The 13,842-nt window shown below is 41.3% G+C and overlaps 1 protein-coding gene across 1 annotated transcript in view; it reads left to right on the forward strand.

Annotated features, from left to right (window-relative positions):
• The first annotated feature begins 485 nt into the window (after positions 1-485).
• Positions 486-13,842, forward strand: part of LOC311130989 (adenine DNA glycosylase-like) — a 29,832-nt gene continuing 16,475 nt past the window's right edge. The window contains exons 1-13 of the mRNA XM_084163825.1: positions 486-609; positions 988-1,112; positions 1,661-1,700; positions 1,788-1,861; positions 1,983-2,024; positions 2,121-2,192; positions 2,746-2,859; positions 4,551-4,648; positions 4,917-5,061; positions 6,790-6,877; positions 7,151-7,333; positions 11,529-11,674; positions 11,921-12,073. Coding sequence (XP_084019951.1) covers positions 501-609; positions 988-1,112; positions 1,661-1,700; positions 1,788-1,861; positions 1,983-2,024; positions 2,121-2,192; positions 2,746-2,859; positions 4,551-4,648; positions 4,917-5,061; positions 6,790-6,877; positions 7,151-7,333; positions 11,529-11,674; positions 11,921-12,073 — 1,389 coding nt within the window. The 5' untranslated portion in view covers positions 486-500. The remainder of the gene's footprint in view (positions 610-987; positions 1,113-1,660; positions 1,701-1,787; positions 1,862-1,982; positions 2,025-2,120; positions 2,193-2,745; positions 2,860-4,550; positions 4,649-4,916; positions 5,062-6,789; positions 6,878-7,150; positions 7,334-11,528; positions 11,675-11,920; positions 12,074-13,842) is intronic.

Here is a 13,842-nt window from a genome sequence, read left to right on the forward strand (position 1 = left end):
ACTACCAGCTAGACTAGAGGGTCTGCAGCAGGGTCCTGCAGGTTTACATTCTTTCCCTCAGTGAACTCTGTGGCCAATCAATGACATCAATTGATCAAATAACAAGTAGAAAATAAATACATGTTTGGCATTGTAGCTTATCTAAGTGCAATGGCCCCTATCAAAACGTTCACTTTTATTTCTGCCAAATCAACAATAAATCCACCGTAAAGGCTATGCACCTTTAAATTTCGCGGAGACGTCTATGGAAGTGTTTTAGCTAGTAGCGGATTGGACTAACCGCTTCGGTCCCCTCCCTTAGTAGGTACACGCCCATCAGTCACTATAGTGGCGGGAGAGATCCATGTGCACTGTCTGCAGGTAAACAAACAGCTTGATCAGAGTTTTGCATGAACAACAATAGTGAACGTTGTTGTTGATTGTGGATAATATATCCACTGGTAGCTAGTTTAACTTGCCAACTATACATACGGACCAAAGTGGGGAGAGAATTTGTTTTTATGAGCATGCTTCGATCAGCGATGCAGAAAGGGAAGAGAGTCGCGCGGGACAAAACCGAGTCATCAGCAAAACCATTCCGGAAAAGATCAAAAGCAACTGTGAAACAAGGTAGGCCTACAAAGTTGGGACTTTTTTTTAATCATCAGTCAAAAAATGAGAGTAGAATATTAGCACCGTCTTTGAATACATTAGGAAAACTGTTGAGACTCCTGGCACAAGTTATGCAACATGCCTCCCTCTCCCCCTCCTAATCTTTCTCTGTCTTTCTCTCACTGTCTTTCTGTCTGTGTTGGACCCCAGGAAGATCCCTCTCGCTCACACTGTCTCCAGGCTTTCTTTCGAGATCTCTGTCTCAGTCTTTCTCTCTGTCTTTGTCTCATAGTCTCTCTTTCTCTCAGCCTTGAGCCTCTATTGACTGTTGATTGATTGCCACAACCAAACATGTGATTTCATAATGGCATGCTGTAATGTCTTCCCTCCCCTAAGAGCCTGATGAGACTGCAGCGTCTACATACCATTCATTCCATGATCCTACTGGCGTCACACTCTTTAGGACACATATCCTGTACTGGTATGACCAGGGGAAGAGAGAGTTACCCTGGAGAACTGTGGTAAAGAGAATGACATAATATATGTTCCCATTATAGTTTCAATTATGCCTACACGCACATCAAGGCATGATCTTGATTATTGAGTGTGTACGAACTTGCTCCCTTACACCATTGGAAAGGGTGTTAGAATTTTTATTTGACATTTTGCAGGATGAAACCTCTTGAGATGCACCATCTCATTTTCAAAGTGTCCAAGTATTATCATGAATCATGAATATAAACCATGATTTGACATATGGTATATGAAACTTACATCAGTGCGCTATCTTAGCAGTATTATCTTCCTCCCTCTCAACTCCGGGTAAATTGGTCGTACCTTGGCTCGAACCCGGGGCCCTCTGCCTCGCTAACACACATAACCGACAACGTAACAACCTGTTGAGCTATTGAAGAGGATCCAATTCAACAGAATCATTGGCGACATTTCAAGCTAGCTGTGGAGTGAGCATATGGCACGTTCTTATCTCCATTACATATAGAACAGCCTAGCTAGAATAAATGTTACTTTTCCCCAAGGAATATGATTTCACTTAATGTTTCCTTAATAGGCTCTGACAGAAACGGACATCAACATCAGGACATATGCTGGTAAGACACTGCATGCTCAAGTCTCATATTATAATCTAACTAGTGGGCCTTTTGTGATATCCTAAATTGACCTTGTTTCCTCTCTAGTTTGGGTCTCAGAAATAATGTTACAGCAGACCCAGGTTGCCACTGTGATCGACTACTACAATAAGTGGATGAAGGTAGGCCAGTCTGTCTGTCTTTTATGAAGTCTGAACTTGATTTCAGCAGACTTAGTAATCACAGAAATAATGCATTTGGATTGATCTCTTCTTCTTGTGTTTTTGCCTCGTTCTTTTCCAGAGGTGGCCAACAGTACAGGATCTTGCAGCAGCTACATTGGAGGTGATTACAATGAATGCAAATGAGGGTCTGTGAGGCGAAAATGCCTTTGTATTCTGACCATCTTGTCATCAATTATCATCCTTTTTATCTGCACAGGAAGTCAATCAGATGTGGGCTGGGCTTGGGTACTACTCCCGGGGAAAGAGACTTCACGAAGGAGCTCAGAAGGTCTGTCTATAGCATATATTATTTACAATATGTACTTGCAAAAGCAAGGCTTACCACCACACCAACGTGACACTTATATGACAAGAGGAGAGCTCTCTTTGGTTCATTTTGTCAACTGCCTCTGCCTCTCTCAAAAATAGGATATTATCTTAGATGTTAGGTCCTTACCTGTCTGTTTAGTTGGAGACATGGGTGGGAAATGTACTTTTTGGTGGCTGGTGGATGCCCAACTTTTACCAGCCACTTTACCTGCCACAATGTCTAATGAAGATAAATCACAGAAAATGCATGCACGTGTTTTGTAATGTTAAAACAACACACTTACACTCACACACACACATTGTTGTTTTCTTGCATGTGGGCTTTGGATTGAATTGTGTACCAGCCAATGCCAAAATCGACCAGCATTTGGCTGGAGGCTGGTGTTCATTTCCCACCCTGGTTGTGTGACATGTACTGTGTTGCTTGAACTATTGAGTGTGTGTTCTCTGTCTATAGTGACTTCTGAGTGTGTTGTATTTGTTGTCCTGTCTGGCTGTGAACTGTACTACAGGTGGTATCAGAGCTGGGAGGAGAGATGCCCAGGACGGTTGAGGCTCTGCTGAAGCAGCTGCCTGGAGTGGGCCGCTACACTGCTGGAGCTGTGGGCTCCATCGCATTGGGGCAGGTCAGAGCTCTCTCTATACACACGCATGCTCAAACACGCACGCTCCCACACACCTTTTTAAAGTAATTTATTTTATATTACCGTTTGGGGTCACTTCGAAATGTCCTTGTTTTCGAAAGAAAAGCAAATTTTTTGTCCATTTAAAATAACATCAAATTGATCAGAAATACAGTGTAGACATTGTTAATGTTGTAAATGGCTATTGTAGCTGGAAATGGCTGATTGTTAATGGAATATCTACATAGGCGTACAGAGGCCCATTATCATCAACCATCAGTCCTGTCTTCCAATGGCACGTTGTGTTTGCTAATCCAAGTTTATAATTTTAAAAGGCTAATTGATCATTAGAAAACCCTTTTGCAATTATGTTAGCACAGCTGAAAACTGTTGTGCTGATTTAAATAAGCAATAAAACTGGCCTTCTTGAGACTAGTTGAGTATCTGGAGCATCAGCAATTGTGAGTTCGATTACAGGCTCAAAATGGCCAGAAACAAATAACTTTCTTCTGAAACTTGTCTGTCTATTCTTGTTCTGAGAAATGAAGGCTATTCCATGTGAGAAATTGCCAAGAAACTGAAGATCTCGTACAACGTTGTGTACTACTCCCTTCACAGAACAGCGCAAACTGGCTCTAACCAGAATAGAAAGAGGAGTGGGAGGCCCCGGTGCACAACTGAGCAAGAGGACAAATACCTTAGTGTCTAGTCTAGGGTCTTCTGTAGCTCAGTTGGTAGAGCATGGTGCTTGCAACGCCAGGGTTGTGGGTTCGATTCCCACGGGGGGGGCAGTATGAAAAATGTATGCACTCACTAACTAAGTCGCTCTGGATAAGAGCGTCTGCTAAATTACTAAAATGTAAAATTTAGTTTGAGAAACAGACGCCTCACAGGTCCTCAACTGGCAGCTTCATTAAATAGTACCCGCAAAACACCAGTCTCAACGTCAACAGTGAAGAGACGAATTTGTATTTGAGAGCACCAGTGCGCCTAGAAAAAAAACTTCGCAAGACTAGTGTTTTGCAGGTACTATTTAATGAAGCTGCCAGTTGAGGACCTGTGAGGCGTCTGTTTCTCAATTACTTGTGTCGTGCAGAAAGTAGATGTCCTAACCTACTTGCCACAACTATAGTTTGTTAACAAGAAATTGTGGTTGAAAAAACGAGTTTTAATGACTCCAACCTAAGTGTATGTAAACTTCTGACATTTCAACTGTACATGCATGCATACATACATACATGTATATACATATCCTTTAAAAAAATATATTTTCCTATATTACTTTCCCTACCACCCCTCCCCTAATTGGAGTAAACTAGTGAACAACAACGCTTAGGCCTATATACATTTTACAATAATTATATTTTGTTAGTTTTTACTCCTGTCCTTCCTTTACCCTCAACCTCTCCCATCTATTTCTGATGTCAACCCGTTTTGATTTCTGTTTGCCATATCTTTCAAACTGTGCTCTTTCAGAAAAGTTCTTAACCTATAACCTATATACGTTTTATGGACAAGGTATGTTTTACATTAGTTATCTTGTTGTTATTAGTCCCAACCAGCTCCATTCAACCCCTCCCATCTATCTCTTAACACCATCCATATTGGATTTCTATTCTATTTTTCAAGTCATTTTAACCCTCCCCCTTTGACATCATCGTTCACTGACATGACCTGTGACCTCTTTTGCCCAGTTGACGGGAGCTGTTGATGGGAATGTGACCCGGGTCCTGTGTCGGGTGCGGGCTATAGGGGCAGACAGTACAAGCCCAGCAGTGACTGAAGCTCTATGGTGAGGTTGAACTCCTCAGAGTTGAAGTGAGGAAAAATAATATATTTTCTAATGATGATTCTTCATTGGATATTTAACATCTGTCCAGTGGGGGTCATCTGTTTTTAATACAAGCTGTTACAATGATGACATAGTTGACCAATTCCAACACCTAAGTCATGATACTCAATCTCATGTTGACTTAATGCACATTCTTACTTGGCTAGATACTGTATGTTTCCCTTGGTAATTGTTTGAAGGATTCATTGTTCCTCTGTGTGTATTCTAGGAGCATCGCCAACACGTTGGTGTCCCCAGAGAGACCAGGGGACTTTAACCAGGCCATGATGGAGCTGGGGGCGAGGGTGTGCACCCCTAAAGGCCCCCTGTGCACCCAGTGTCCCATACAGACTCTCTGCCACTCCTACAGGAAGGTACAACACCAAAGTAATCAACCATAACAAGACCAGGTCATAGCATTGACCTATTCCAGACCAGTGGTGATGATTCTCCAGTGCATACAGTGGGGAAAAAAAGTATTTAGTCAGCCACCAATTGTGCAAGTTCTCCCACTTAAAAAGATGAGAGAGGCCTGTAATTTTCATCATAGGTACACGTCAACTATGACAGACAAATTGAGATTTTTTTTCTCCAGAAAATCACATTGTAGGATTTTTAATGAATTTATTTGCAAATTATGGTGGAAAATAAGTATTTGGTCACCTACAAACAAGCAAGATTTCTGGCTCTCACAGACCTGTAACTTCTTCTTTAAGAGGCTCCTCTGTCCTCCACTCGTTACCTGTATTAATGGCACCTGTTTGAACTTGTTATCAGTATAAAAGACACCTGTCCACAACCTCAAACAGTCACACTCCAAACTCCACTATGGCCAAGACCAAAGAGCTGTCAAAGGACACCAGAAACAAAATTGTAGACCTGCACCAGGCTGGGAAGACTGAATCTGCAATAGGTAAGCAGCTTGGTTTGAAGAAATCAACTGTGGGAGCAATTATTAGGAAATGGAAGACATACAAGACCACTGATAATCTCCCTCGATCTGGGGCTCCACGCAAGATCTCACCCCGTGGGGTCAAAATGATCACAAGAACGGTGAGCAAAAATCCCAGAACCACACAGGGGGGACCTAGTGAATGACCTGCAGAGAGCTGGGACCAAAGTAACAAAGCCTACCGTCAGTAACACACTACGCCGCCAGGGACTCAAATCCTGCAGTGCCAGACGTGTCCCCCTGCTTAAGCCAGTACATGTCCAGGCCCGTCTGAAGTTTGCTAGAGTGCATTTGGATGATCCAGAAGAGGATTGGGAGAATGTCATATGGTCAGATGAAACCAAAATATAACTTTTTGGTAAAAACTCAACTCGTCGTGTTTGGAGGACAAAGAATGCTGAGTTGCATCCAAAGAACACCATACCTACTGTGAAGCATGGGGGTGGAAACATCATGCTTTGGGGCTGTTTTTCTGCAAAGGGACCAGGACGACTGATCTGTGTAAAGGAAAGAAGGAATGGGGCCATGTATCGTGAGATTTTGAGTGAAAACCTCCTTCCATCAGCAAGGGCATTGAAGATGAAACGTGGTTGGGTCTTTCAGCATGACAATGATCCCAAACACACCGTCCGGGCAACGAAGGAGTGGCTTTGTAAGAAGCATTTCAAGGTCCTGGAGTGGCCTAGCCAGTCTCCAGATCTCAACCCCATAGAAAATCTTTGGAGAGAGTTGAAAGTCCGTGTTGCCCAGGGACAGCCCCAAAACATCACTGCTCTAGAGGAGATCTGCATGGAGGAATGGGCCAAAATACCAGCAACAGTGTGTGAAAACCTTGTGAAGACTTACAGAAAACGTTTGACCTGTGTCATTGCCAACAAAGGGTATATAACAAAGTATTGAGAAACTTTTGTTATTGACCAAATACTTATTTTCCACCATAATTTGCAAATAAATTCATAAAAAATCCTACAATGTGATTTTCTGGATTTTTTTTCTTCTCATTTTGTCTGTCATAGTTGACGTGTACCTATTATGAAAATTACAGGCCTCTCTCATGTTTTTAAGTGGGAGAACATGCACAATTGGTGGCTGACAATACTTTTCCCCCCCACTGTATGTAGCAACTGTGTTTGTATCTCTCTCTGTGCAGGTTAGCATCAAACAAGAGGAGAACTCAACAAAGCTTCTTGGTAAATTGAACAGGGTGCCTGCATCTCTGCCAGATATAGAAGATTGTGGTGAGTGTTTTTTTCCTTTTCATTGTTTCAACGGTTTGTGCATATAAGGATGGTAGTCATATACCTGGTATTTTGAATACGGTTATTAAAGCATATTTGATAGAATTATCTAATTTTGTCTACAAGTCTTTGTAACAGATAGATAATCTTGCCCCCTGGTGTATGTGTGTTTGCCACCTTGACTTTGCCAAATAATTCTCACAAAACATGTAAACAGTTCCTGACTCCTCCCCTAACTCTGTCCTCCTGACCCCCCCCCCCCCCCCCCCCCAGTGACCTCAGGAACATGTAACCTGTGCCCCACGGAACCCTGGAACAGCGAGCTGGGCGTTCTGAACTTCCCCAGGAAGCCAGTGAAGAAGGCTCCTCGTGTGGAGCGCACACTCACCTGTGTTGTGACCCGGCCAGGAGCAGGAGGAGAGAGGGAGTACCTGCTCAACCAAAGGCCAAGCAAAGGTCAGCTGCCCTAATATATAGTCTGTGTTTTAAATGGCACCCTAGTCCCTATCAGGGCTCTAAAGAGCAAATATTTTGGTTGCATATGCTCCTACATATTTAGCAGTGCGACCTGGAATTTTTATTTGAGAGCACCAGTGCGCCTAGAAAAAAAACTCCCAGATAATAATTAATTGTTGTAATGAGTAGGCTTTGCTGTACCGTTGTTTCCGAGTGCCCTAGAGAAAGAAGTGCAGATTCGTTAGTGTCATGGTTGCACCATTACTACAGTGAAAACATCTAGTTTCTAGTCCAAACAGTTCACAGCCTCATTTATAAACATTGCGTACGCACAAATGATGCCCCAAATCATGCTGGTGCCAGTTTTCACGCAAAAGTTGCCATTTATGCCATTTATAAAACTCAACTGCCAATCCTCCCGCAAACTTTAGACCATGCGTGCACACCGTTTCTAGAGGTTGAAGTCTAGCATTGCAAGAAGCAAAAAGTAGGCTAGTAGGAACCTTGTGAAAATGGGGAATATATTCATAATAAAAGAACAGGTAGGCCTAGCTAAATATAATAACAAGATGCAATCATTAGCCGTTAGTTAAATCTATTTATCTTTGCATTCTAAAATAATTGGAAATAGGCATATATTTCCTATTATTTATTTCATTTCCATGATCATTGCTAAATCAATTCCTCACCTTTTCTGACTGTGGTGGTTTCATAGGCTACTCGTGACAAAGCCTATAGGCCTACAACAAGTTAGCAAGTTACCATTCATCCCATTTCTCATTTAATTGGACCCACTTCACTGTAGTAAATTGGTAAGCTATTTCAAGCAGCCTATTTTGCTCTATGCGATCAGAAGTGCAGTTTAACGGTAGAACATACGGTTCACCTTTTCAATTGACGTTTGTAGGCTACGTCTGAATACTGTAATGTGACATTTCTTGTGTAGTCAATATTTCATTTATAAACATAATACATATATCATAACCATTCCTCACCTTTTCTGGCCATGACGAGTTCATATTCCCGAAGTAGCCATCAGTGTTGTAGTGCCTGAGACCGGTATCAAGACCACATATTGAGTATCTTGTCTCTGTCAGTTACATTTTTCTCGGTCTTGACTTGGTCTCGGACAGTGAGAACTAGTCATTTCTTCCGAAGACCAGCGGAGTAAAAAACTCATAATTATCAGCTTCCATTCAGTCAGCCAGTAGGGTAGGTAGGAAAGATATCTTCCAGTAAATGCTAACTAAGGCAACAATGGGTATGCAAAACAGGTATTGAAAAAGTTTGGTCCGAAGTCTTGGTTAGTAGACTATTTGCGATGCGCAATTCATGAACACGCTGTTTGCATCAACATTTCTAAAAGCTTTCCCAAAAAACCTTCCCAATTAAATGTTGACTGCAAAGTAGACTGACCTGACAGAATGGTATCATGATAATTTGCATCAATGGGTAGGGCATTTGTTTTGCCCAATTGAATTAAAAGGCAACTACACCCTCCAAAAATATATTTTTTAGATTTTTCCCAGACCTCAAAACTAGTCTCCTGATTACATCTTGTGAAAATGAAAGATCTATAGGAAAACTCGTAAAAAACATAGGAAAATATAGGATCTTTCACACAGGGCGCCTTTCCTTCACCAGGCGGGCCGTTTGGCAAAATTTGAGTATACCCACTTCTCCAGGCACCGCTACACCACTGCATAGTGCCGATGGAAAGACCACAGTCACACACAGCATGATGTTAAAGGATAAACAGTCCATTCACTCAGACATAATAAGCCAATAGGTCCCAATCATAAGACTACAAAAACACAACCATTAGGCTAAGCATTTCCCAATCAAAATGTACAACTATTACTTCCCATTGCAAAAACAATTTTCACGCTTAGCACACAAAGTAACCGGTGATCTAAAGTTTTAAAAGAAGGCTAGCAACTGCAAGCTGCAATAAAAAACACAGTTCCACTCACCAGATGATGATCATTTGAAACTTAACTTCTTGTTGAAAGTTATTCTTGATAAGGGAGAAGCTAACAGATTAGCAACAACATCTTCTTCGATAACACCTGCTGCAGCCGCTGCAAACTATCCTACAAAAAAAGCTAGCTAGCTAGACCGTCTGAAAATTACTGCTCACTGTAAACTACTGCCTCCTGTAGCTCAGTTGGTAGAGCATGGCGCTTGCAATGCCAGGGTTGTGGGTTTGTTTCCCACGGGGGGCCAGTATGAAAAATGTATGCACTCACTAACTGTAAGTCGCTCTGGATAAGAGCGTCTGCTAAATGACTTAAATGTAAATGTAAATATTGCGCAGTATCTTTTCTTTTTTTTAAAGTTAGGAGCACCAGTGCTACCAATGGAAATGGTTAATTTAGAGCCCTGGTCCTTATATTCACTATATAGTGAATAGGGTACCACTTGGGACAGGCCCCTAGTATAGCACTAAAACACACCGTCCAAGCATTTCATTTTGCACCATTCATGTTGTTTTCTGCATGATGTTTGTGCCATTGTAAAGCTCCAAGGTGGGTGCGTTTACTATATCTTTACCGTTGTTTTCACTAACATACACTACTGGTCAAAAGTTTTAGAACACCTACTCATTCAAGGGTTTTTCTTGATTTTTTACAATTTTCTACATTGTAGAATAATAGTGAAGATATCAAAACTATGAAATAACACATATGGAATCATGTATTAACCAAAAAAAAATTAAACAAATATTTGAGATTCTTCAAAGAAGCCAACCTTTGCCTTGATGACAGCTGTGCACACTCTTGGCATTCTCTCAACCAGCTTCATGAGGTAGTCACCTGGAATGCATTTCAATTAACAGATGTGCCTTGTTAATTTGTGGAAGTTTTTTCCTTAATGCGTTTGAGCCAATCAGTTGTGTTGTGACAAGGTAGAGGTGGTATACAGAATATAGCCATATTATGGCAAGAACAGCTCAAATAAGCAAAGAGAAACGACAGTCCATCATTACTTTAAGACATGAAGGTCAGTCAATCCGGAAAATGTAAAGAACTTTGAAAGTTTCTTCAAGTGCAGTTGCAAAAACCATCAAGCGCTATGACGAAACTGGCTCTCATGAGGACCACCACAGGAAAGGAAGACCCAGAGTTACCTCTGCTGCAGAGGAAAAGTTCATTAGTTAACTACACCTTAGATTGCAGCCCAAATAAATGCTTCACAGAGTTCCAGTCACAGACACATCTCAACATCAACTGTTCAGAGGAGACTGTGTGATCAGGCCTTCATGTTCGAATTGCTGCAAAGAAACCACTACTAAAGGACACCAATAAGAAGAAGAGACTTGCTTGGGCCAAGAAACACGAGGAATGGACATTAGACCGGTGGAAATCTGTCCTTTGGTCTGATGAGTCCATATTTTTGTGAGACGCAGAGTAGGTGAATGGATGATCTCTGCATGTGTGGTTCCCACCGTGAAGCATGGAGGAGGAGGTGTTATGGTGTGGGGGTGCTTTGCTGGTGACACTTAGTGATTTATTTAGAATTCAAGGCACACTTAACCAGCATGGCTACCACAGCATTCTGCAGCGATACGCCATCCCATCTGGTTTGGGCTTAGTGAGACTATCATGTTTTATTCAACAGAACAATGACCCAAAACACACCTCCAGGCTGTGTAAGGGCTATTTGACCAAGAAGGAGAGTGATGGAGTGCTGCATCAGATGACCTGGCCTCCACAATCACCCGACCTCAACCCAATAGAGATGGTTTGGGATGAGTTGGACCGCAGAGTGAAGGAAAAGCAGCCAACAAGTGCTCAGCATATGTGGGAACTCCTTCAAGACTGTTGGAAAAACATTCCTCATGATGCTGGTGGAGAGAATGCCAAGAGTGTGCAAAGCTATCATCAAGGCAAAGGGTGGCTACTTTGAAGAATCTCAAATAAAATATATATTTAGATTTCTTTAACACTATTTTTTGGTTACTACATGATTCCATATGTGTTATTTCATAGTTTTGATGTCTTCACTATTATTCTACAACGTAGAAAATAGTAAAAATAAAGAAAAACCCTTGAATGAGTAGGTGTGTCCAAACCTTTGACTGGTACTGTATTTTTCAAAGGTAACCTTTTGATATCAGTTGTGATTATTTGAGGACCCTCATTAACTGTCTGTATGCTTTTCTTCCTTTCTTTCTTTCCTTCCTTCCTTGTAGGACTGTTGGCTGGTATGTGGGAGTTCCCTAGCCTGCTCCTGGAGGGGGAGAATTCTGAGATGAAACAGAGGGGGGCGCTGTGTGCTGGGGTTGGGCGAATGTTGGGAGTCCGGCTGGACAAAGGGCTGCTCCAGTATGTGGGGGAGGTATGTACAGGAGACCTGGGCCTACTGTTATGTTTTGCCCATCAGGGACAATAAAGAATATGTCCCAAATGGCACCCTATTGGTCCCAGCCTATGACTATTATTATTATTATACATTTCTCTGGAAAAATTCTGAATTAATGATTTGTTATTCCGACTCGTGTCATTATAAGTTTGTATTAGTATGCTAAGCTGGACTTCTCCCTAAATCATTGCAATTGACTGTTGCTGTTTTGCTACTGTACAGGTGGTTCATATCTTCTCCCACATCCACCAGACATATGTTGTGTACAGCCTGTGTTTGAATGGCTCTGGAGGTGGAGGGAAAGCCCAGAGTACTACACGCTGGCTCATTAGATCTTCCCTGCAGGAAGCTGCTGTATCCACTGGAGTGAAGAAGGTTTGTAATCATAACTTGCTATGATCTACTGTGTGTTTGTGCGTGTGTCACTAAGACAAGGGTAGGAAACTAGATTTTGCCGCGGGCCGATTTTTCTCAGAGCGGATGGTCGGTGGACCGAACATAATTGTAATAATTTGTACACTGCAAATTGACCACATGTAAGCCCAAAAAGAGATTGTATTTGAAAATATAATTTCATACCTTGATTACATTGAGACAAGATCACGTCTCTTTTTGTTCGTGGGAATACTTGGGATTTTTTTTTTTTTTTTTTGCTGAACTCCTGGTGATTTACAGTCTTTTTTTACAAAGAACTTTGGGGGGCCAAATAAAATCACCCGCAGGCCTAAAGGTGAAGGCCACATTGGGGGTTGGCTAAGGGAATTCTAGAACCTTTACATTGTTATCGTTATTACTTTATACATTTTTTGTGGGGGATTTATGTTTTATTTCAAATGACATTCGCAAACAGTGCCTTCAGAAAGTGTTCACACTTTGACTATCCACATTTTGTTGTGTAATGTAAAATTACATTGAGATTTTTTTTCACTCATCTACACACAATACCCCATAATGTCAAAGTAGAAGTTTGTTATCAGATTATTTAAAAAAATTATAATAAAAATGAAAAGATGAAATGTCTTGAGTCAATAAGTATTCAACCCCTTTGTTATGGCAAAGCTAAATAAGTTCAGGAGTAGAAATGTGCATAGCCGATAACATAATAAGATGCATGGATTCACTCTGTGTACAATAAGTGGTTAACGTGATCTTTGAATTACTACTAAGATTGTACCCCACGCATACAATTATCTGAAAGGTACCTCAGTCGAATAGTGAATTTCAAGCACAGATTCAACCAAAAAGACCAGGGAGGTTTTCCAATGCCTTGCAAAGAAGCCCTTACAAAAAACGATTGCAGTTTTGAAACTGCAGTAAAAGTGCATTAACTGCAGGCGACTGTGGTATTTTGGATGCAGTAATCGCAGAATAACTTCAGTGTACTGCAGTTGAACTGCAAAATTACTGCAGTAAAACATGTTTTATTTTGGATGCAGCATACTGCAGTTATACTGCACTCTGACTGCAATCTTTCTTCGTAAGGGAGGGCACCGATTGGTAGGTGGGTAAAAATAAACAAAAGCAGATACTGATCCCTTTTGAGCATGGGATACTCAGTTGCCAGAGAGGAAGGGAACCGCTTAGGGATTTCACCATGAGGCCAATGGTGATTTTAAAACAGTTAGTTTAATGGCTGTGATAGGAGAACTGAGGATGGATCAACAAAATTGTAGTTACTCCACAATACTAGCTTAAATTACAGAGTGAAAAGAAGGAAGCCTTTACAGAATACAAATATTCCGAAACATGCATCTTGTTTGCAACAAGACATTAAAGTAATACTGCAAAAATAATGTTGGCAAAGAAACAATATTTTTGTCCTGAATTCAAAGAGTAATGTTTGAGGCAAATCCAACACAACACATGACGGTGTACCACTATTTTCAAGCATGGTGGTGGCTGCATCATGTTATGGGTATGCTTGACATCGGCAAGGACTGAAGAGTTTTTCAGGATAAAAAGAAACATAATGGAGCTAAGCACAGGCAAAATCCTAGAGGAAAACCTGGTTCAGTCTACTTTCCAACAGACACTTGGAGACACATTCACCTTTTAGCAGGACAATAACCTAAAACACAAGGCCAAATCTACACTGAAGTTGATTACCAAGACGACATTGAATGTTCCTAAATGGCCTAGTTACA

Source organism: Coregonus lavaretus (assembly GCF_964263955.1).
Source record: "Coregonus lavaretus genome assembly, chromosome: 6".
NCBI lineage: Eukaryota > Metazoa > Chordata > Actinopteri > Salmoniformes > Salmonidae > Coregonus > Coregonus lavaretus.